The sequence below is a fragment of the Lissotriton vulgaris genome, chromosome 1_2, assembly GCF_964263255.1.
Source record: "Lissotriton vulgaris chromosome 1_2, aLisVul1.2, whole genome shotgun sequence".
Classification (NCBI taxonomy): Eukaryota; Metazoa; Chordata; class Amphibia; order Caudata; family Salamandridae; genus Lissotriton; species Lissotriton vulgaris.
Genome location: NC_141686.1, coordinates 109,286,510 through 109,310,405, shown reverse-complemented (window position 1 = coordinate 109,310,405; position 23,896 = coordinate 109,286,510). Strand labels below are relative to the sequence as shown.

At 45.3% G+C, this 23,896-nt stretch overlaps 1 protein-coding gene across 2 annotated transcripts in view; it reads left to right on the top strand.

Moving 5' to 3' along the window:
* Nucleotides 1–19,839, top strand: part of LOC147734645 (protein mono-ADP-ribosyltransferase PARP12-like) — an 844,521-nt gene extending 824,682 nt beyond the window's left edge. For both annotated transcript variants that reach the window (XM_086952943.1, XM_086952944.1), the window contains exon 11: nt 19,181–19,839. In XM_086952943.1, coding sequence (XP_086809069.1) covers nt 19,181–19,443 — 263 coding nt within the window. In that variant the 3' untranslated portion in view covers nt 19,444–19,839. The remainder of the gene's footprint in view (nt 1–19,180) is intronic.
* Nucleotides 19,840–23,896: the final 4,057 nt, after the last annotated feature.

Genomic DNA, 23,896 nt, shown 5'->3' with positions numbered 1-23,896 from the left:
GGTCTGAATGTGGAACAGGTTAAACGGGTGGGGCGTTGGTCCTCCAACTGTTATAAAAGGTATGTGCGTTTGCACATGTTGTGAAGCTGTAATGATGTACTCACGCTTCTTGTTTTTTGTTTGGTTTTCAGTTACGCAAGCCTACGAGGCGGGGCGGACTATGCAGTCGACCCAACACCGGGCCAGCGGTCAGTCATCACCGGCTGTTAAAAAGGAGGTGTGGGTCGTGGGCCACTCATACGTGAGGCGTGCCGCGGACGTATTCAAGGCAGGTGACATGGTGCACGTGGCTGGGGAATACGGGTACAGTGTGTCCTTCTACGGAAAGGGCGGTCTCTGTATTGACCAGTTTCAATCTTTTTTCGAGGGTTTGCTAGGGCGGACGAGGTCACCGCCGTCTGTAGTCATAGTACATCTTGGAGGCAATGATTTGGTCACCACTGGTAGACGACTTCTCCTGGAGGCGATGCTTTCCACTGTAAGTTGGTTAGCGAGGAGAGTTCCAGGGTGCACAATTGGGTGGTCCCATATGATCCCACGAAAAGTGTGGCGGGGGGCTTTTTCTGTTTCTGCTTTAAATCACTCTGTGAGAAAAATTAATAACAAAGTAAGTAGGTTGTTCCGTTCCAGTGCACTGCATTCTATCGCGCATGGGTGTATTAATGATGACAGTATGTACTTGGGGGACGGTGTTCATTTGTCTCGGATGGGGAATGAGTTACTCATAGGAGACTTCATAGCTTGGCTGAAGACGTTAAAACATGACCTTTAGGTAGGAGTATGGTGGGGGGTCCGGATAGCCGGTCAACTATCCGGACCTGTGGCGGTAAGGTCATGATCGGTGAGCACTAATTGGAAGATCCTTATGAGTGGGCGTCACCCATTACGGATGGGGGCGCTCGGGGGAGGTGGCCATTGGCCCCTCAACGGGGAGGCGGTCCCTTCTAAGGATGGGTCGCCGAAAGGAAAGGGAAGGCGGTCAAGGCCCCTTCATGGGTAGGAGGGGTTACAGCCCCCTCCTGGGGAATTTCCCGGGGCCAGGACGTCTGCGACGGCAGATGTGGTAAGTTGTGTGGGGTTTGGGGGGGGGTCTACGCTACCTTCTAGATACCTCACACGAGTCCTCGTACGACCTTTAAGTGGCGTCGAGTTTTATTGGTGCCCCCGTCAAGTCAAGGGAAATTGGTAGTTGCACTTGAGGTATGCCTCCGTGCCGCCCCTCTCAAGTGAGGGGGATATGTCTGGGTTAGGGATCTTGACACCGGTTACGACCTTGCCGTTGGCCCTTAAACGTTAGGATGTACAATTTCAAAAGTTAAGTAAATGTTTGGTAGGATGTTAGTTCGGCTAGGAGAACCTTTGTATTAGAGGATATGTTAAGGTTAGCCAAACATCGCAATGTGGTAATGAAATTGTACATAATATGAAACTGTTGATTTAATGTTTTAATTTTGTTTCATATTTTAATAAATACGGCCCGGGAGGGTCACTCCCTCCCGTCTCCAAAAACTTCAGAACTGTTTCCGGTTTCCCATCCTTGGGGATTGTGTTGAGAGGGGGTGGCGGGTATCTCAGCCATATGGAAAGGGGCGACCAATCGGTCCCCCCGAACGTATGGTTGAGTACCACGATCCCCCCGGGAAGCCATCTTGGGCGGGAGGCGAGTCTCGGCTGGTATGCCCGAAGCGGCGTAGCCGGGGCGCGCCTGTTCCCGCCCTAGAGTGGGTTGGCCTAGACACTGACGCGGCTGGCCACGCCCTCGGGGCAGGCAGGGGCGGGTTTACGCCCGCCCTGAAGACGGATAAAAGGAGGAACAAGACCAGAAAGCATCCTCTTGTTCCTGTGCTCTGAAGCTGCACCTCCTCGCTGCACGTGAGCTCGAGACGGAACGAAGATCCAATTTTGACCCACCCACCAGCCCCTGAAGACAGCGAGTGGTTTTGAATAAAGTTTGATGGATAATTCTGATTTCCGTTTACAGGTTGTGGTATTATCGTGAAGATGTTGAGTATTCAATAAAGAATGATCGACTTGTGTTATGTTTTGCAAATAAAGTAATTGTGCTTTAGTGTTCATCAGGAAGCATGCTTTGAATAAAGCTGTTGTTGATACTGTCTGTTATATTTAGTCTTTAATTATTTAGTTATCATTGTCGTATTTATCTTGGTCGGGCGGTAAGGTCATGATCGGTGAGCACTAATTGGAAGATCCTTATGAGTGGGCGTCACCCATTACGGATGGGGGCGCTCGGGGGAGGTGGCCATTGGCCCCTCAACGGGGAGGCGGTCCCTTCTAAGGATGGGTCGCCGAAAGGAAAGGGAAGGCGGTCAAGGCCCCTTCATGGGTAGGAGGGGTTACAGCCCCCTCCTGGGGAATTTCCCGGGGCCAGGACGTCTGCGACGGCAGATGTGGTAAGTTGTGTGGGGTTTGGGGGGGGGTCTACGCTACCTTCTAGATACCTCACACGAGTCCTCGTACGACCTTTAAGTGGCGTCGAGTTTTATTGGTGCCCCCGTCAAGTCAAGGGAAATTGGTAGTTGCACTTGAGGTATGCCTCCGTGCCGCCCCTCTCAAGTGAGGGGGATATGTCTGGGTTAGGGATCTTGACACCGGTTACGACCTTGCCGTTGGCCCTTAAACGTTAGGATGTACAATTTCAAAAGTTAAGTAAATGTTTGGTAGGATGTTAGTTCGGCTAGGAGAACCTTTGTATTAGAGGATATGTTAAGGTTAGCCAAACATCGCAATGTGGTAATGAAATTGTACATAATATGAAACTGTTGATTTAATGTTTTCATTTTGTTTCATATTTTAATAAATACGGCCCGGGAGGGTCACTCCCTCCCGTCTCCAAAAACTTCAGAACTGTTTCCGGTTTCCCATCCTTGGGGATTGTGTTGAGAGGGGGTGGCGGGTATCTCAGCCATATAAACCTTGCACCTGCCAGTCTTTCGTGCCCCAGACAGTTTTTGTCTCAATGTTGTCTTTCCAAAAGTCAGAACCTAATGTAGACAGCTGAGCATAAAGGTTTGCAGAATAAATTTGTTTAGTATTGGTCAACATTGTTTTCATTTCTGTCTTATTTATATTTTTGAAATATAACGTTTCTGGATTTGTAACATTAAACCCTGTGAGGTACGGAAATTTTTCATAAAATGTTTTTGAGCTGCCCTTTGGCAGCGTTGGACAATGTTCCCATTGATTGTAAGTAAAAACATTCATAGGGCTTGCAGATTTATGCAAATAATGGTGACCATAATGATTAGAACAATACATTTGTTCATAATCTGATGAACCTTCTAAGTATTAATGTTCTGTACATTTAGCTGACATTTCTAAATCTGTCATCATGTTATTAACAGTTTCAAAGTCCCAATCATAAGAAAATGTGCTGGGTGAGACAAAGCCACTCAAAGAAACCTTAAACTGGTGTGGAATCTTCAGCAGTTCCACCGGGCCATAGATGTCATAATCAGTTCTGTCCCATGTTATACCACCAGGTATAGGAATGGCTGTGATGTTTACTGATGACAGGTCTCTCTTTTCACGATGAGATGATGTGTGAGGTTTCAGGAGCAAGTTTATTTTCTTACTTGCTGTGTCCATTGTACTGTATTTTCCATCTAACATCCTTCCCAAACATAAACACCAGTATGAGCCAGAGCAGGAGGAAAAGTACACCTAACACAATCCAAAATTCAACCCATGGTGAAACCAGATATGTTTTTTCAAGTTAATGAAAGAGTTCTGTTAATTTTTTCTTTGAAAATTTTATTTGCTGGCTTATCTTCAGGTTTACTGGGATCCTCAGAAAATGTATCAAAGTTGATGAAATAGCCAGAGGCAATTGGAATTGCATCAGGATTGTTATTTAATCTTTGGAGTTGCTTCTTCCTTTGTCATATTTGTAAATTCAGAGGCTACATCATTGTAGACAGGTGTTTCTTGACGAACTGCTATTTGGGTATCCAGAGGCACAAGTTCCATGGATTTGTTGCATAGTCCTTCTTTTCTTACTGCAGGTTTATCAAAGGTGATAAGTCTTTCAGTTTGAAAGACCTCTTGGATTGTAGCAAGATTTGGTTGTCTGCTACATCTTGGGAGTCCAATGGGCCTTCTACTTATTATCGGCCACATGTGGTTTGACCAGGTCGATGGACACAACTCTGTTCTCCCTTTTACCAGCAAGGGGGGGTAGTACTACTGATCTTGTTCCTTGGATTGCCAAGACAGGTACTGCTCTTCTGTAGGAAGGCCCAAATTCCTTCTTTACTGCAATCTTTTCCCTGACTGGATCCCCCATCTTTGGAATCCAGACAGGTCTTGCTGGGACAGGTGGTTTTTCTTCAGTGGTTGTTGGCTTCTGTATCGTGTTACTCAGACTTCTTCTTGTTTCATTTAAGTCCTGTAAAACAGCCAAACGATCTTTGACATCAAAGGGTTTTTGTTCCACCACTGAAGTTTGACAATTGAGGTTTTTGATTATCATTCTAGTACCAAATAGTAATTCATATGGAGTGATTCCACCCAGAGAACTTCTTGGCAGATTGTTAAGACTACGTTGGACACTTATTAGATGTTTGACCCACCCATCACCCAAACCTAATACCTTAGCTGTTATGGATTGCTTTATGTCACAGTTTTTTCTTTCAACTACCGCATTACCCTCAGGATGGAAGGGACTAGAATACCGCAATGCAACGCCCAAGCTAGCCATGGCCTCCTTGTAAGCTCGAGAGTTAAACGCAGGCCCCTGGCCAGAGGGTAGCGTGCCGATTGAGTATGTGCTGATAAAGACCCGCAAATCCTTTATAACAGTCCTGGCGTCAGCCGAGCGCTGTGGCCACATCCAAATAAATCTTGTCCTAGTAGTTGTGGGACCGCATCCGTCCATTATGAAAAATGCGTGTAGATAGTCTAATGATGTCTAGCAATGGTATCTGAACTGGGCTGGCTACACTGTAGTCAGGTATCTGGTGGCTTTCGCTGCTGCGATCTCTGTTGCAGTTAGGGCAATAAATTGCGAAATTGTACACATCAACGCTCATTCCCGGCCACCAGTACATCTTTTCTAATTCTATTAGAGATTTTAAGATCCCTTGATGTCTCAGACCCTCTCCCATATGTGCTTCGTGAACCAAAGCACCTCTCTCGTTCCTGTTTGGAATTACTCTGTCCCCACTCCAGGGATTCAAGCAAAAGGAACGGAGTTTGCATCAATTATTTATGTATTACAGAGTGGATAGTTTAGAGGTAACGCTGCATAGCTGCCTACCATTGAGGTTTTTACTGCTAGTAATGTTTCACCGTCTATTACTCTTTTCGAGTGGGAGATTGTAGCTACGGAAGCCGTTCACACAGCTGCCTTCGCGGCTTCATCAGCCAATGAATTCCCTGCAACGTGAACGCCATCACGCTGATGACTCAGTGTATGAATCACGTGAGTCTTTTGTAGTTCTTTCTGCAAAAGAACTACTTGTTCCCAAAGTATTTTATGCTTAATTGTGCCACCTTTTGCGTTTCTGAAACCGTTTTGAACCCAGTTCTGCAAATGCTCGTTGTAAGATTCGACGCAGAAATACGAATCGCACACTATGAGTGTGGGGAATTCGCGATCGGTATTCTCAAGCGCAATCTTGAAAGCCTGTAGTTCAGCTCACTGAGCTGTACAGTCTCCGAGTGATTGAGTTTTAGTGACCATAGGTCTAAATTTACCTTCGCGCCAGCGACCTTTAACAATTGCACGCGCAGCACTATAGGCTTGTTTACCCTCAACTGCGGGCTGCGCTGATCCGTCTGTATAGATTATACATCCGTAATGTTCTAGAGGCAGAATCTCGGTCGGCAGAGGACATTTGTATTCGTATTGTAGGAATTCTTGTGTCTTTAAGCAGGGGTCAAAAACGTATTCAACGTCTGCTGCAGCAAGAGAATTAACCCATTGTATTCATCTTGGACGTAAAGCCTTAGCATTGGGGATGCTTGCTTTTGTCACTGCCTCTAAGGCAGGTACAGGTGTAACGATCATTATGCGTTTACCCTGTGCAAGGGCTCTCTCTTTTGCTACTGCAGTTTGAGCCGCTGTCAGAATTTTTTCTGTAGAAGTGAATTTTATTTCAGCTTGTGTGTACAAGTGTGATTTGTATGCTATTGGTACCTTTTCACCTTCATTAAAGGTCAGGTATGTGAATCCGCATCTCCCTGGGATGATTCGGATCACAAGATTGCGCGTATTATCGCGTGTTTCTAATTGTATTTTTGCTAACATGTCTGTTTGCACTGAACGCAAAATTTCTGTGTGTGTTTGAGTCCAATTTGTTGGTTTGAAATCAGGTTTGATTAGTTCATAGAGAGATTTAACCCTTTCTGCATAATTTAGAACATAAGTTCTTCCAAAATTCAGGAAACCTAGAATTGATTGTAAGTTCTTCAGCATCTTTGGAGGTTGGAGCAGCGCACATTACTCTAGGAAGTTGGCTGCCAGGGTTTTGCCTTCACTTGATAACTCGTATCCTAAGAATAGGACGTTGAGGCAGGCAATTCGTGATTTCTTAAAATTGAATTTGTACCCTTCAGATGCGAACCCGAGTATTATGGTGTTCACTCTTTTCAAGTGCACGTCTAAATCATCGTCTGTAAGATAGATGTCATCGACATAAGATAATGCCTCATCATTGTACATTTGTAGTAACTCTGTTACTCTGGCTGAAAATAACCCTGGACTATTATTGAATCCTTGGGGGAGACGGCAAAATTGTTGCTGTGTCCCCATTATTGGGAAAGCGGTCAACTGCCTGCTTTCAGGTGCAATGTTTTGACAGAAAAACCCATTCGAAATATCTAATGTGGTTTTATATTTTTTTCGCACAATGTTATTCATCAGTGCTGCTCTATGTGCATTTTGTACTGCAAATGTTTTGCAACAAGAGTTTAGATGTCTGTAATCCAAAGCTATATGATATGGATTGTCTTGTTTGGAAACAGGAAACAAAGGGTTGTTCATTGATGAGGTGCATGTTTCAATCACCCCTTGGTATTCAAGTTGATTTAAAATCTACCTGATTTGTTATTTAGCTTCTTGCTTAACTGGATACTGCCTATGTGCAGTAGGTTGATTTTTTAACTGGATTTTATGGTGAGGAGAGTCCTCATCCCATCCCACATGATTTTTATATAATGCTGGAGCCTGAGCTACTGCCCATTTTCTGGCATATGTATATTTTTATGAATTGGAATGTGATTTGAGAAAGCTGGCATAATTATCTCTTCGCCATGTGGGCACTCCCTTACAAATTCAGGTGGCCAGTCTTGTTCAGCTAGAAGAATGTCATAACCTTTAGAAAGCTTCTCCCAAAAGAGTGCTTTTATTTTCCTAGTTATGTCCCCCTCCATCCGAAGTGTTACTTCATATAACTTGTGGGGTACACTAACCCTGGTGTCGGCAGTTTCAACCTGAATGCATTCATTCAAGTCCACTTCCTCCAGATGATCCATCAGGATCTTGCGAGCTATGGTCACTTCTGCTGCGCTGTCTAGCATTGTCTGCGCCCACTTCCCGTTCTTGAGTTGTGTCGTCAAAATCCTCGGCATGTCTGATCTTTACGCTTGCTAACTTCTTTTTGGTGAATTGAGTTTTCTTATTTTTTGGAACGTGCTGTTCTTCTTTGGACTTCACGTGTTCCTCTTTTTGTTCTGATCGTCTTCTCCTCTCGGATTTCTGCAAGGAAGTCTGAAAGGTATGAGAGGAACGTGTATCAGTATCTTGATATCTATCAGGTTTTCTTAAAGTATCCCTATTTCTAAGGTTATACCTTTTTTCAGAGGGCTCCTGTTGGGGAGACCTACCTCCCCATTGGGGAGATCTTCCTCTGGACTGCGAATGCTTCTCTTTAAGAAGTGTTTGCTTAGTGTTTTCCCACTTCTTTTTAGGAGTAGTGAGATTACTTTTAATTAAAACTTTTCCAGGATTTTCAGTTAGCTGCTGTTTTAAGGGTTTCCCACCCAAACTAACTCTACCTAGTTCTTCATATGATTTTACAATAATTCTTGCAAGCTCATATAGTTGGTCTGTTATATCTGTTTCTTTTAACTTCTGGCGGATTGCCACGGATGCTGCTTCACCTTTGATGTTGGCTGATAGTATAGCCGAGACCTGTTTGAAATCTTTCAGTAATTTCATACCTAGATTCAAGGCCGGTTCTGGACCGTATTCATTTTGAATCTGTCTCAGAACGTCTGGTATTACCACCATAGACGGGACACCATGTGTTTTTGTGTAGATTGAAGCAAAGAATGTACCCCAAGTGTCACAGTCCTCCACATGTGGTGCTATCCCCTTTGGTAAACAGATTGTCAGAATTCTGTGTTTCTCATGAGGTGTACTATCAGGGAATACTGCCTCAATTTGAGTAATTTTTTGTGCCAACCAAAATGGAATTTGTTCCCTTTTGGCATGCATTTTACCAATGACTGATTTTATAGTCTGTGGTGTGATTTTGTTTGTGTTCCCCTGGTGAGGGGTGTGCTGTGGAATCCTTACAATAGGTTGGACTGTTAGGGTCCGCATGACATATTGAGCCAATTGTCTATGTAATTTAAATAACTGTTTCAGCTGCGCTAACAGTTCTCGACCTGTCATGTTTTCTATGTCAGGATGTGGTGTATAGCTGGCTAGTACCGGCCATGTAGCTCCTCGTCTACCTATGAACCGAGCCTGGTAATGTGATTTTGATGTTGTAGGGCGCCTTTAAACCAGAGCTGATGCTTTTGGTACGTTAATGGAATTTCAGCGTCCTCATAAGGAGCGTATTCCGTTGGAGGGTCTTCTACTTTGTAGTTGTGAAACGCGTGTGTTCCTCCATCTGCTGGAGGAAAGTGAAACCATGAGTAGAATAGCTCTGTCTGCCGGTACTCATGTGCCTCTATAACAAAGATTACTTAACCACATCTCGATGATACTCCATTATTTATCAGTTTGTAAGTTATAGTTTTCCTTACATTTACCGGGTTGATTATAGCATCCGGGTCATTCTCTGGGAGATATTTGTCATCTAAGTCTGCTTGAGCTGCTGCTGCAGCTCTTTCTAATTCTTCTTCACTCATTGTGGTGACTGAAAGTTTGCGGAGAAAGTTTCAAGGAAACAAAGATTAGGTGCACAATATTTTGGAACACTGTATCCTTCAACATTGAACAAACCAAAAACTAATACATCGGATTTTCCGTCCTACTCAGTTTTGGTGGATATTAGCCTTTCACCCACTCCAGACGTCTATTGGAGCTTTTACGGGAGAAAGGGGTCTGTGTCAAAAGCACGACTGCGTTACTCTAGTATCTAGCGTTAAATTATCGCCTTACCAAACGTTGGGTGCCATGTAGTGTAGTTCCTATATTTCCAATAGGCTCTGCGCATTGGAATAATATATCCTGTAGTTTAGACGTAGGACTGAGGTTGACTAGGTCTCTACTGAATATATTAAACTTAATTGTGAGTGCCAGCTAGCTCAGAGGTCACTAGAAACTTTCTCAAATTCACAAGAAGGGATTAGTTTCTGACAACCGCATAAACATGACAACTTTGTTTCCCAAAAATAAGAAATCAATCTCTAGAGTCACGGAAACAATAGATAACTATTTTACTCAGTCAATCGTGCATGCTTCGTTTCACCAGAGGTGCTGAGAAAATAGAGAGACGGGCGTTTTCAATAAAAAGTATTTATTGAACAGTCTTCTTTCTCAAGCACAAGAAATGTACTGCTACAATCGTAATACCGGTTATAAAGTACAAGGCATAAAGTATTATAAAGTAGTACTGTAAAAGCATGATATGGGTTCTAAGCCATAAGTTGCCTAAAACATAGAAAATACATACAGTGATAAAATAATGACTAAAAGTACTCAACTGGTGCTTCTAAAATACTCCTACACCAGTGTACCTAACCTAAGTCTAGTACAAGGGAAAAAGTAAGTGAAGAGTAGCTTAAGTTTAGTATTTCTCTGCCAAGAATCTGTCCAAGAATTCTCGAAGGGTCTAATCAGCTCCGTGCCTTGGTTTAGAATGAAGGAGGTCTTGTATCTCTATCTCAGGACTCGATTTCCCAGCAACCCGCAAGGGTAGCCTGAAAACACTGGAGCTGGATTTCTTGGCAGGAGAAAAGACAGCGTCTCTCAGTGCGTCAGCTGCAGGGTCGGCTTCCTTCGGCACTTGCTGCTGCAGATCGTCGGGCAAGTAGTTAGTCGATCTGCTCCAAACCACTGTGTGTTTGTCTGGGCAAATCTAGGCATATTTATACTTTGAAGGTGCAGAGTTTGACGTGTGATTGGACTTAATAACGGCATCAAAGACTCAGTTCTTCGAAAAGTCCATGATTTCCTAGATAAATTAGTATTCAGGCAAGGGGAAGTCCCTAGCTGCTGAAGGCGGGTTTCTCTAAGAAATCGTTGTTGATTCTTGGAATTTAGTGGAAGTAGCCATGCCGTATTTGGGCTGCATAGGCTCAGTCTAAATATGGTAATGATTTCTATGCCTATATAAGGATCGCACAATCTATACCTATATAAGGGCATGAATCGGGAAAAATTACACTAGAGTCCCAGATTCATTTACAACAAAGTAGACTTTTAGAAGAATCATAGCTACTTTCATTTCACTTAGGGATCATGTGATGTTTGTCACTTTGGTAATCTTGTTTTCTGCTCTTTTATGCCAGTATTTGCCATATGTAAACCTCTGATTTCATCCTAGAACTATAACGTGCTACTTATGTGTCCGTCAACACACTTTTGTGACTTAGCCTTTTCCATGCTCATGACGAGCTCAGCTCGTCATGAGGCACGCGCTCCGGTGCTCATGACGAGCTGAGCTCGTCATGAGCCGTGGAACGCTCACACGCGGGGATAATTCCCCTGCTGTGCTGAGCGTTCCACGGGAACGGGTGTGGCACACGAGCACTGTGCCTCATGACGAGCTGAGCTCGTCATGAGCACCAGGGCGCCGCCCAGCACAGTGGGGGAATATGCCCCGCACGGAAGGGGTTAATTCATTGGGTTTCCAGAATACCAGGGAGGGGTCCATTTGGTCTTGGGAATAATTGTCATCACCTCAGAGGAGCCAGCGAGGGTTCTTTAATGTCACTATTATGGAAAGAGCTTACCCAAAAAGATTTGGACGATCCTCACATGGGGATATTCAATTTAGAATGCTGTTAATGATAACATTTTGATGTTTTGAATGCATTTGCGTGTGACATTCAAATGCTTATGCTTTACACTTTTAAGTGACACTTTACCATAAGTTGGGCAGAGTAGTTATGTCTATGGAATTAGATACATTTCAGAAGGCATTGTGTGACACCTTCAGCTATTTTTTCTTTTTTAGTCAACAGCAAAGCTGCATTCTGGGATATGTAGTTTGTTCTTGGAGATTTCTGGAGGACAAAGAAGTAGATTGGAGTGGCATCTATTCCAAGCACCTGGATACATTTGTTTTTACTTTAGGTTCAGGCAGAAATGTATGGAGTAGTATAGCATTGTTTTTTTCTCATATCATCAGTTGATTAGGTGACAACCGCTAGGGGCATGTAAAATGTGTCATTCAAACCTTGCTGGTGTTGTGCACAAACTTAAAAAGGCTACTCGTTTTCATTTGCAAATGATTTGTTTGTTAGTCACTATAAAATTAAGTGTGCTGAGCTCCTCTCTCATGGATTTGTGTTGAGATCCACATTACAAATACTATTATTTCAGCAGCAGGACGTAAAATAGATTTTGTACTCTAAAGTGGTTTGATAAAGGAGTAAAGATTTCTAGGAAAGCTATTCCTTTGTGTTCTTTTTATTTTAAAAAAAGGTAGTTGAAAAATGAAGCTTTTTATCCAATTTTTGTTAAATAAGATTTGCACAGGAAACGGCAACTAACTTCTCAGAAAAATGCCGGGCCAGTCCCCCTCACACCAAGCCCAGTCCTACCACTCACAAACCTCACCAGTCACCACTGCCTAACCCTCCTGCATTCCATTCTGAAAATATATAGTTCTAACTTTTACATATAAATTGGTATTAAATTAATATTAAGGTATTGTTTAAGGAATACCTGAGTATTAACACACTTGTTCACCCATCTGTTTTAAAAAAGATTTTTTAATCCCGGCCTGACAATATATAGTTTTAACTTTTTTATAAAATGTCCTATTAAATTATTAATCAGGTATGTTAAAAAAATCCCATGTATTAACACACAAATCATCCAGCCATAAAAGTGCCTCTAGACCCTTTTGTATTCCACACTGAAAGTGTATATCTGGTAATTTTATGTATTTACCTATTATTAAACATTACGGTGCATCGTGTCACAAAGAGAAACACTGCCTCTTACTGTTCAAATAATGGTAATGTCTTGTATTGCACTGACTTGCATGCCAACAATCTTTTCAATGTAAAAAATGAGTGGTAAATGTTATACGAAGTAGAAATGTGGGAGTAAAGCCTGTTCACCCCAAGGAATCCAGGCCACTTTCTTCCAGTCATGTGTCAAGTACCTACCATAATTTCTTTTTCAATGTGTTTCAATCCTCTGTACCACTGGTTATTATGAGGGTTTTCTAAAGGGCAGGGTGGGGTTTCCTTATCTCTTCAGTGTATGAATGCGTGGCCCTGCTGTGAGTTCTGTTGATTATATGTTAAAGTTATTTGATGAAGATGTTTTCCACCAGCTCCGAGTTTGAATGGAATGGAATGGAATGGAATAGGTTTTTATAAAGCGCGATAGCTACCCGCAGGCGTCCCAGCGCTCAAGCCGAAGTACAGGAGGGTCAGGCAGGTCGAGGTTATCTGTTGAAGAGGAAGGTTTTTAATTTTTTCCGGAAGGGCAAGATGTTAGGTTCCGACCGGATGGAAAGAGGAAGGGAGTTCCAAAGTCTTGCTGCATTTGTTGAGAACATTCTTCCTCCACTTCTTTCTCTTTTAAACCTGGGAGTGATGACTTGAAAGGCGAGAGTCGACCTTAGCTGTCTGTTGGGGTGGTAGGGGGTAATCAAAGTGTGATTGAGGATTGCTCCCTTTCTCCAGTAAGCACGGTGGGCGATGCACATGCTTTTGAAGCTGACTCTGTCTTTTACAGGTAGCCAGTGCAGGGCTCTGAGTTCGGTTTTCACTGATTGGCGGCGGGGAATGCGTAGAAGAGTCCGAGCAGCGCAGTTTTGAATAACCTGCAGTTTTTTCAAGGTGGATTCGGGGGCTCCTAAATATAGGGCGTTTCCGAAGTCCAGCCGGGAGAGGATTAGACCCTGGATCATGATTTGTCTGGCCTTGAGAGGGAGGAGTGGTAGGATCTTTCGTATGAGTCTAATTATGCTCATGCAGGTGGCTGCTAATTTGGTTGCCTGGTGGCCGAAGGTTAGTGTATTATCCAGCCAGATGCCCAGGCTCTTGATGGTATCTCTGGCTACTGGAGCAGGACCTAGTGCTGGCGGCCACAGTGAGTCAATAGATTTTTGAGGGGAGCTGCCCAGCACCATTAACTCAGTTTTATCGCCGTTGAGCTTTAGGTAAGACTGGCTCATCCAGGAGCAGACTGCTTCCATACAGCCTCTGAGATCACTGGTGTAGGAGGAGGGATGGGTAAGGGTAACTATCAAGACACGACTTGAACGCCAAAAGGGCGTATTATTTCTGCAAGGGGAAGCATGTAAATATTAAACAGTGTGGGGCTCAGGGACGAACCCTGAGGAACCCCACAACTGAGAGGTTTACTGGGCGATGTGATCATGCCCTCACAGACTCGGAAGGAGCGGTCAGAGAGGAAGGAGTGAAGCCAGGCTGCCGCAATGGAGGTTATTCCTAGCTCTGACATTCTGTTACATAAGATGTTGTGATTCACAGTGTCGAAGGCGGCACTGAGGTCCAGTAAAATAATGGCCGCAGTGCCACCCTCATCCACAATCCTTCTAGCTCTCTCTGTCACTGCAAGTAATGCAGTTTCAGTTCCATGCATGGGACGGAACCCAGTCTGTGAGATATCCAGGGAGTTGTTTGTTTCCAGGAATTCCGTGATGCATTTATTTACATGTTTTTCAGCGATTTTTGTGATCCATGGTAGCAGGGAGATCGGACGGTAATTTCCTGGATTCATCTGATCTAAGTTGGGTTTCTTCAGGAGGGCTTTGACTGTGGCCTGTTTCCACTTCGGGGGGACGAGTCCTGTTGAAAGAGAGTTGTTAATCAGATTCTGGATAGTGGGGAGAATGGTGGGCGTGATTGTTTTTAGGAAGCGAGCTGGGGCTGGGTCACTAGGGGATCCAGACTTTACCTGCAGCATTATAGTTTCTAAGCTGGTATGCTCCAGAGGTGTAAAGGATTCCAGGTAGGTAGGGGGGGTGGGTCTGGGGTGTTGTTCTGGAGGTGGATGAGGAAGAGGGGGAAAGGAGGAGTAGATCGTTGCTATTTTATTGTAAAAATAGTCAGCCTGCTCATTGCAGCGGGTTTGTGCGGTCAGAGGGTCTGGTAGTTTGTCCGGGAGTTTGAGCAAGCTTTTGGCGATCTGATAGATCTCCTTGGGTTTGCATGCTGCTTCGTTAATCTTGTTTTCAAAAAAGGTGGCTTGAGCCTTTTTTATGTTAATTTTATAGGTTTTTATAGACGCTCGATATTCAGTTTTGCTGGTGTTTGAGTAGTCAAGGCGCCATTTGCGTTCCAATTTCTTACATTCTCTTTTTAGGGAGCGTAGTTCCTGTGAGTACCAAGGGGCATTTTTAGGTTTGTGTTTAGATTTAATAATTTTTGGTGGAATGATGGTGTCTAGGGAAGAGGAGATCCAGTTGTTGAAGTTGTCATTGCTGACAATAGGGTCGGGGTTATTCTCTGGAACAGAGGATTCCAGTGTGGAGGTCCACAAGTTGGTATTAAGTTGAGTCCACTTGCGGTCTCTGCTAGGAGCGGGAAGAGTTAGAAGGCAGGAACCTGGTGGAGTCCACAAGAATGGAATCAGGAAGTGGTCCGTCCATGGAAGAGTAATGGGTGGACTAACTATGAGGTGGGTACAGTTACTGAAAATGGGGTCCAAGAGATGTCCTTTTTCATGAGTGGGTTGCAGTACTAGCTGGGAGAGGTCTAATGCTAGCAGACTGTTACGTAGTTCAATGGCAGCCGAGTCAGTGGGATCGTCTAAGTGCACATTTAGATCACCTAATAGGGTGTAGTTAGATGAAGAGCAGATACCACTGGCTACCTCTGGGGCGAGCTGATTAATGAAGTTAGTCGAGGTGCCAGGTGGTCGATAGATAAGCGTCCCTGAGAATGTGCAAGTAGGGGAGAAATCCAGCGAAAAAGTGAGGTGTTCGCAACTGGGTATATTAGTTGGAGAGGAACGGCAGATGTAGCGTTTTTTATAAATAATTGCTAAGCCGCCGCCTTTTCCTAGGGAGCGGTCAGCTCGCAGTATTTGGTAGTCTGCTGGGAGAGCTTGGATGACATCGGGGTCAGAGTCACTTTGAAGCCAAGTTTCCGTAAGGAATATGGCATCAGGGTCTTTGTCCATGATCAGCAGGGATATTTCGGTGGCATGTTTGGGAAGGGATCTGCAATTAAGCAGGAGCATGCTAAACGAGGGGTGGGGTGTAGAGGGGTGACTTTGAAATGGACAGTGTGGACACTTGAAGTGTTTTGATGTAGGGTCCCAGGTTGTGAGACACCGATCATTAGAGAAGTGCCGAAGTTGGAGTAAAGTTTTGGAGGGATAGTGTATGGGCGGATTTTGGCCAGCGGTCCTGGCCCCTGGGCCCAGTTGGGCGCGGACGGGCGCAGACGGGCTTGCCTTTGGCGCGCCTTCGGCGCCCCGCCGGCGCCGGCGCTGCGCCCGTCCGCTGCGCCTCCTGGGAAGGGGAGTCATTTTGTAGTGTCTGGTGCCTCGGGTGGGAGGGGCCTCACAGAGGTGATCGGTTCCTCACTCAAGATGGCGGGTCCAAAAGTTTGAATGGGGCAGGAGAGTCGAGGGCTCTGATGAGTAGTCTGGGGAGCAGGATCCGCTCTAACTCAGCGGCGACCTGACAATTAAGGTACAAATACCGAAATTCGTATTTCTTGGCAAAGTGCAATTTTTAAAAATATTTTTCCTAAGTGCGCAGTTTAAAACAGGTAAGGCTTTTCAAAGTCAAGCTGGTCAAGTTTCATGCACTGTCCCGGCTTCCGCCTCAGGACCACAACACACGCCACACACTCACTTGTAATCAGTGAGCCAAATGTTATGCCACCCGAAGAAGCCTTGCTTGATGAGTGAAACATAGTAAGTTAGCTATAGAAATAGAAGAGGTATTGAGTCTTAAAAGCTGTTTATTTCTCCCTTATTTGAAACCACTCATTCAATCAAGTAGTTCTTCTATAGCATGGTTTATCAGCGAGGGTGCAGTGCACAAGTGAAGAGAGAGGGCGTTCCAGGCTTTGGCAGCGAGGTGGGAGAAGGATCGCCCTCTGGAGCGGCAGCTGTAGATGTGTGGTATCTGTACGAGGGCGAATGTGCAATTCCTAGTCGGTCAGTGGAGGTACAGGTTGTGGTTCATGTATGCAAGTCCTTGGTCATAGAGGGCTCTGTGGGCATGGGTCAGAGCTAGAACTGGCATCTCTTCTGGATAGATAGCCAGTGGAGATCCTTCAGGTGCTGGGTGATATGTGTCCTCATGGGCAGGTTGAGGATCAGTTTGGCAGCTGCGTTCTGGATCGTCTGGAGTCTGTGAATGAGTTCAGTGGTGGTGCCTGCATAGAGTGCATTGCCGTATTCTAATCGACTGACATTTTCCTGGTGCTGATGGGGAGCCATCTGAAGACTTTGCGGAGCATGTGGAAGCAGGCTTAGGAAAAGGCATTGACCTGACATTTCATGGAGAGTCGACTGTCCTGGATAATGCTGAGGCTGAGATTGTGGGCGTGGTCTATCAGCGGGGGGGTGGATCCGAGCTTCTGTGACACCAGGAGCTATTCCAGAGAGCGGTGTTACTAATGAAGACCAGAACTTCAATTTTGTTCATATTGAGCTTCAAGCAGTTGTTCTTTATCCAGACGTGGACATTCTTCATACAGTTGTGGAAGTTGGTCTTCGTCAAGGTCACGTCTGCTGAACGCGAGAGGACGAGCTGGGTATAGTCAGTGTAGGAGATGATGTTGATGTTGTGCGATCTGCGATGTCCACTAGTAGTGTCATGTAGATGATGAAGCAGGTTGGACTGAGGGATAATTTGTGGGGTAAGCCACAGACAGCGTTTGGGTTGCGAGGTGAAAGGAGGGAGGCGGATGTTAGTTGTGCATCGCCTGAGGGAGAATGGATGTCATCCATTTAGTGCATCATCTGTCATTCCTATCGGGTGTAGTTGATTGATGAGTATTTGGTGAGAGATGATGTTGAAGGCTGCAGAGAGGTCCAGGAGGATAAGAGCGTCTCACGAAGTGCATTGGCATATCCAGCACTTTGTCCAGCACGATGATGTAGGTGGAGCGCGTTGTGGGGGGTTGAATAATTTAAAAAAATGAAAAGACCTGGTGCGGCTGGCAGCCTCGTGCTCCTCTGCTTCATGTTGCTGGTCCCAGCAGTCTCTGGGACAGCATCACGGTGCTAGATTAATGCTCGCTCAGGCACAAGAAGTCTCTGCTGTTTCTCCAACCTGGCTGTACAATACAGCTGGGTTGGAGGTGCCTAAGTGCGCATGTTAGTTTGTCCGGCCTAAGATGGCTGGTCAAACTGACATGTGCACTTACTTAAAAGCGCTCCTACGACTCCTCCTCCTCCCCGCCCCTCCCTGCACATGCTGGCTCAGCCAGCAGCTGAAAAATAAAATGATAATAAAATATCATTGTATTTTTCAGCTGCTGGCTCTGAGCAAGTGAGGCGACGCCATTGCGGAGGACATGCAGATGAAACCAAGAAGTGGGAGGAACGTCCAATATTGATTAGCACAGGACTGTAGGAAAGCAAGGAAAGGAGGGAGAAGCCATAAAACTCTGTCTATAAGAGAACTCTCTGCAGATGGACCTGAGAAACAGTAAAACACAACAAACGGGGGAATGCCAAACTGGTGAAAACTTAGACAAAGGCAGCCAAACAACCACAGTTGCTAAGCACCCCAGTGGCATAGCTAGGCACTCTGCCAGGCCCTGTCTTGTCCCACATGCGTTAAAGAGGGCGGGGGGGTTGGAGCCCCCACCCCAAACCTCCTCCTTGCTATGTCACTGAAGCACCCTCTTCCATGCTTGTTGTTCTTTTACCCGGCACTGTTAATCATAGTCCAGAATTAGTTCCTTACCTCATGGGTCCGAGCTTTGCAGCCCCAGCCACAAAAGCCTGACCCAGTCTTCTCTTCCTCATCTTCCAGAGCTTCCAGGCCTGTGTGCTTGTGCCACTGCTGCTTTGTTAGACAGCTTGGAGAAGGCTGTCCGAACTCCCTGTAGTGTCTTTGCCTGATGCTTTTCTGTAGGCCTAACTCAAGAAGAACCCTGAATCTGAGGCTAATTCCTGGCACAGGGAGGAACCTTCATTCAGAAAGCACAAACTCCCCAAGTGTTATATTGTGTCCTGTTGTAATCAACTTGCATTCTTGTCACGCACGTCTGCCAGCGCGTGACAGTAACTGCCTTGAATCTCCTGCGCGAGAGCATCCTTTGTGTATACCCCCTCCCATAGGCTCTCCCAACATTCTAATGCCTCCTCTCCTCTCCCCCTGTTCCCAACTGTGATCATTCCACCTGAGCCTAACTGAAGCTACTCCCTGTAGGGCTGTATTCAATAAAACTTAGAACCTATTACCGCGTACCTTTCTTTACTACATGTCCATCTGACCTTCAACTCTCAAAGCCAGACAGAAGTGCCATCTGATCTTCCTATTTGAGAAGATATAGCTGCACTCTCTGACCTGTACTGAACTCCACAATATGTACCAAATAGTCTAGGGGATTATAGTTGAAATGTGATGTATAAATATTTTGAATTGTTTGCTTAACTTTTTTGACACAGGCATTTTAAAAGATTGCATGTGTAATCTGATTATACTTTACACTGTGATAAAATGAATGAATGACCCCTAATTAATATGCTTCATTTGAGAAGTCGACTTCTTGCTTTATTACACTAGTAATTCTCTGGGGTGTTCTTATTGTGATGAAATGGTGATGATCTTTGCTGATACTTTTTTTCTACTCTTTTTAGGGAGTTACTTTGCCAGAGATGCTTCCTATTCTGATGGTTATTGTGACTCCAACTCAAGCAGCAAGTCAATGTTTCTGGCACGTGTGCTGGTGGGTGACTTTGTAAGGGGAAACTCCAGCTACACTCGCCCCCCTCCAAGGCCTTATACACAGAACACCTTCTATGATAGCTGCGTAGACAAGGATCCTAATCCGTCCATCTTTGTCATCTTTGAGAAGCATCAGATATACCCGGAATACATCATAGAATACTGCAAGAATTAACAGAGCTACCCAGAAAACTTTACATAAACTTCCGGACTGTACAAAACTCCCAGACTCAACAGCACTACCAGACTCAACAGCACTACCAGACTCAACAGAACTGCCGGACTCAACAGCACTGCCAGACTCAACAGCACTGCCAGACCCACCAGCACTGCCAGACCCACCAGAACTGCCAGACCCACCAGAACTGCCAGACTCAACAGCACTACCGGACTCAACAGCATCACCAGACTCAACAGAGTACATCATGTTGCATCCTTTAACGAAGCAGCAGATCTGTCTTTGTTGAACAACATCATTTTAGCCACACTGCCTGCTTAGAGAATGCCAGATACTTTCAGTCTGTTTATAATATTAGTTTAATAAAATAATCGTAGACTTTTTCAGGACCTCAATTCAGGCAACTCTGAGGAAAATTCAACTTTATCTAGCATTAATTCACTTTACCCGCCTCCTTGACTCTACCACTTTTATAGACATGCTTCCTAGAATACGTGTTATGGCCTTTTTTATTACATCCTCAGGCTGTAAAAAATGTAAGCCGCTCCAACACATCAATAGAAAAATAAATTGGTCCACTTTTTTGCTTACTAATGACCCCAGAGAACTACTTCTTAGAGATGGATAGAAAACACAACAAGCATTGGTAAAGCCAATACGGTACGCCTATGTGAACGTCCATTATCACCCATACACCATATAACTGGACACTTCAGATCTGTGGCACATACTTTAGGAGGTGATTAGCACTGGTGTTGCACTCTATTTTAAGCCTACAGTCAACCAGAACTACTGTGGTGCAACCATTTACATTCATTCTCCGTTTTTGGGTGCCCCTGGGACTCTTGGCAGACCAGAGCTATTTATGGCAAAGTGTACCCTGTATTGAGCCAACCTTTTTACAAGATTCTCACACGATGCCTATACATCAGAGATTAATACTCATGACTGATTAGGAACACCCTTGCATTCTTTGGCACAGTGCCTCTATATAATAAAGTCTTCTTGATTCAGTAGCGTAGCTTGGAAGGCACAGGCCCTCATGCAAGCAAAGGAAAATGTACCCTTTGACTGGTGTTGCAGAAGAAAAAATACAGCAATCATCACGGTTCAATGGACCCCTCAGAGCTCTGGGCCCTGGTGCACTGTACCTACTGCACCAAAGGTAGCTATGCCCCTGTCTGAGTGTGAAGGTCCTCATTAAAAAGCAAGAATTTAACACTAGCAGTAAAACGTCTATGTTGGACCTAGGGAACACCCAAGTCACATAGGGTAGCTTGGCACTAAGTGGGAAGGCCTAACTCCAGAGTACATGTGCTAAGTTTGCGTCACACCCTTCAGTAACATAACATCCATCCACTCAAAAAGGACACTACACCAAGTCTTTTTAGGAAAATACGTGTCACTTTATAAAAATACTTTGTTTTCTCTTTCTCTTTATCACACTACTTTGGTCAATTCATTTCTTTAAATCACAAGTTTCTCTATTGGTTTAGTTACATCAATAACCAGAAAACTTAACATTGTATTGCATTTGTTTTTGATGAAAGGTTTTCTCCCCTCAGAACTGATTCCAGCAATCTCACTCAGTGCTAAGGTTTCTGATAAGACACCATGTAGCTCTCCAGAATATTCTTTAACCTCTTCCTGACTAATGAAACCAGCTAGTGCCTTGTCTTAGCATTACAATTCACACACATGCCTTTATTTGGCAGATTGGGAACAGGCAGTGTTACTGTCTGATTGAGTTCCAGGGAATCCAAGTGGAGCAAAGGGTTAGTTAGTCACTGTCAGGACTCTGATCATGTACCGACAACACACACAGTTCCCTGGTTACTGGTTTGAGGTTTCCAGGACCGTCTTATGCTTGGCCAGACTCCTGCCCCAAAGGTAGAGTTTCTTGGAGTTACCACGAACCCCCTGACAACTCTTCCCTCTTCACCCGGGTTTCTCACTTGACCTGTGATCAATTTCACTGCAGCGGTGTCCCTCCAGAGCCCCACTCCCCCAGCTTACTTGTGGAGCGAGGTAACCATCCTTGTCCTTTCACTGCCGCCGGGAGTCCTCGATCTCACCACCGACCCCCGGGGAAGTGACCGGCCTTTTACCAGCTTCTGCAACGGTGAGCCCCTCCCTTTTCTCGTCGGACGGTCTTCGGTTCTGGGGTGACGCCCGCCGGGTGGAGCCGAACCTTGTTCCTCACCAAACCTGCACCGCTGAGAAGACGCTTCCACACAGCCCCGCCTCACTTGCCGGGCCAGCGGGACACTTTCCTCACCAGACCTGCGCCGCTGAGAAGACGCTTCCACACAGCCCCGCCTCACGGAGTGTGCGCGTAAGAAGGAACACTGCAGCGCAGCACCGCCCGCCTCAGGGAAGGGACCCCAGCAGCTTCCTGACTTGCGCAGCCGGCGGAACACTTCCCTCTGCAGCGCCCTCTCCTCCACCGGTCTTCAGTGGATGGCCAGATTTCCTTGACTATACACGATGCCACAGTTCTTCGAGAGGAGAAGGAGATGGAATGCTTTCAGGCTCAATTACCGGACGTTCTCCCGGCACTCTCCAGAACCCGGAAACGTGGGTGAGTGAATAGGATTTCCGAGATACAGTCCCCCTAGCAATCCCGATGTCGGGGAATGACTGAAGAGAAGTAACACCTCAGCTCCTTCTTCTCTTGCCCACCCAGGCAGAATACCCAGGTTGCGCTCACCGCTGCCTTCGCACCTGGTCTCGTGACAATGAATTCGGCCTCATGAGAGTGTATCCCAGCTGGGCCAGATCAGCAGTAAGGGAGGCAGATTCTCAGCTCGGGCAGCAGACCTTAAAGGACCATCAACCTTGACAGGATCTCCCTTCCCTAATCACAGGAGTCTGCGCTCCAGTCAGCTCCTCCAAGATACCTCACTACCTGGCACCTTTATAAAATGGCTGCCCAACATTCCGCCTTATATAGGCTGACCTTAGGAGGTCCAGAAGGGACCAGAAGGTTCTGGAATGTCCCTACTCTACCCTATGGGTCAAGTCTCTGGGGTGGGAGTTATGGCAGTTAATGACCACCATTTTGCGTGACTCATACTTTCCAGTCAGGGACAGGCACCTAGGCCTTAGAAAAAGATCTATGAGGGCAAAAAGAGCATCTAACCCCTAGCCAACACCACAAAAATTCAGTGGACATAAACATTAAGAGTTTTTAGGGGCAAAAAGGGGACAAAATAAATAATTAATAGGAGGGACTACCCAAAGGCAGACAGGTCTAACAGTCTACTTTCATATAAAATACTAGCCTTGATTGATGCGAATAGGACTGGCTTATAAGTGCAAGTACTTCATCAGCATGACAAAGAGTCAAGCAGTTGTGTGTTTCTGAAGGACACAAATGGGAGACACAAGACATTATGTGGTATAGAGCAAAGACAAGGAGTAGTGGGGCAGATCGAGATTAGGGAACAAAGTAATTCTGGGGTAAAACACACTTTGGTTAGTAACTTTAGGAACACTGAAACTAAATACAGTAAGTACAAGTAATATATTATGCGTTTGGCCTTAAGGCCAGAGTCATTTTCTCACACTGCTTGCGCAGCACTAATCCCTAGAGATGGGCGAACCACTGAAAGCTCGAGTTAGGCTTGAGCCTGAAGGATGGCTCTGGCTCAGCTCGAGGTCCTGTCGGAACTTCGACCTCATAATAAGTCACGCTTTCATGTGACTTCCTCCTGCGTCCGTCCCTGTACCTTGGATGTGGCGTTTCGGCCAGAGCTGTCAACTTTGGAACCAGAGAATCCTATTTGAGTCCTGATGCCAGCTCAAACAAATGTGATTCTGGGCATATCACTTAATATCCCCAATGCTATAAACAATCAATGGTGACCCTATGTGATTTAACTGGTGCTCATGTGAAGCTCTCCAATTCATTTGGGTAGAGTTTGCGCTATATAAAAAAAACAGAAAAAAAGGACACAAGGTAAAAATAAAGCATCCCTACGATACCGGGTGGTTGGACAGCCGACCGCTATCACAGCGGTAAGGAAACCATCTGACAAGCAGTCAGCGGTCCGACGATCGAAAACGATGAGACCACCAGCACGGAGGTCAGGAAATGCACTCTGCGGCTTGTGATGGGCATGCAGCACAAGCTGCAGTGTTGAAGAGCACGGTGGGGGCACTTTCATTCGGGGGACATGGGCTCTGTTTTGGGACAATAAATTCCATTTCTGACAGCCTTTTTATGGCGGTAGGACCGCCATAAAAAGCAGTGGCGGCTGGTGACATTTGTAAGTGGTGAGGCGGAAAATGAACTTCATAGAGCACTGTAGCGAGCGAGCGTGGTGAATTTTCAAGCAAATTTGAGAAAGCAGTAAGGTTAATTAAAGCAATTGTGAAAGTGCAGGTATTATATTAATAAAGAGAAGTCATATAACATAGGTAGGTGCTTATTCAGTATAACCACAGA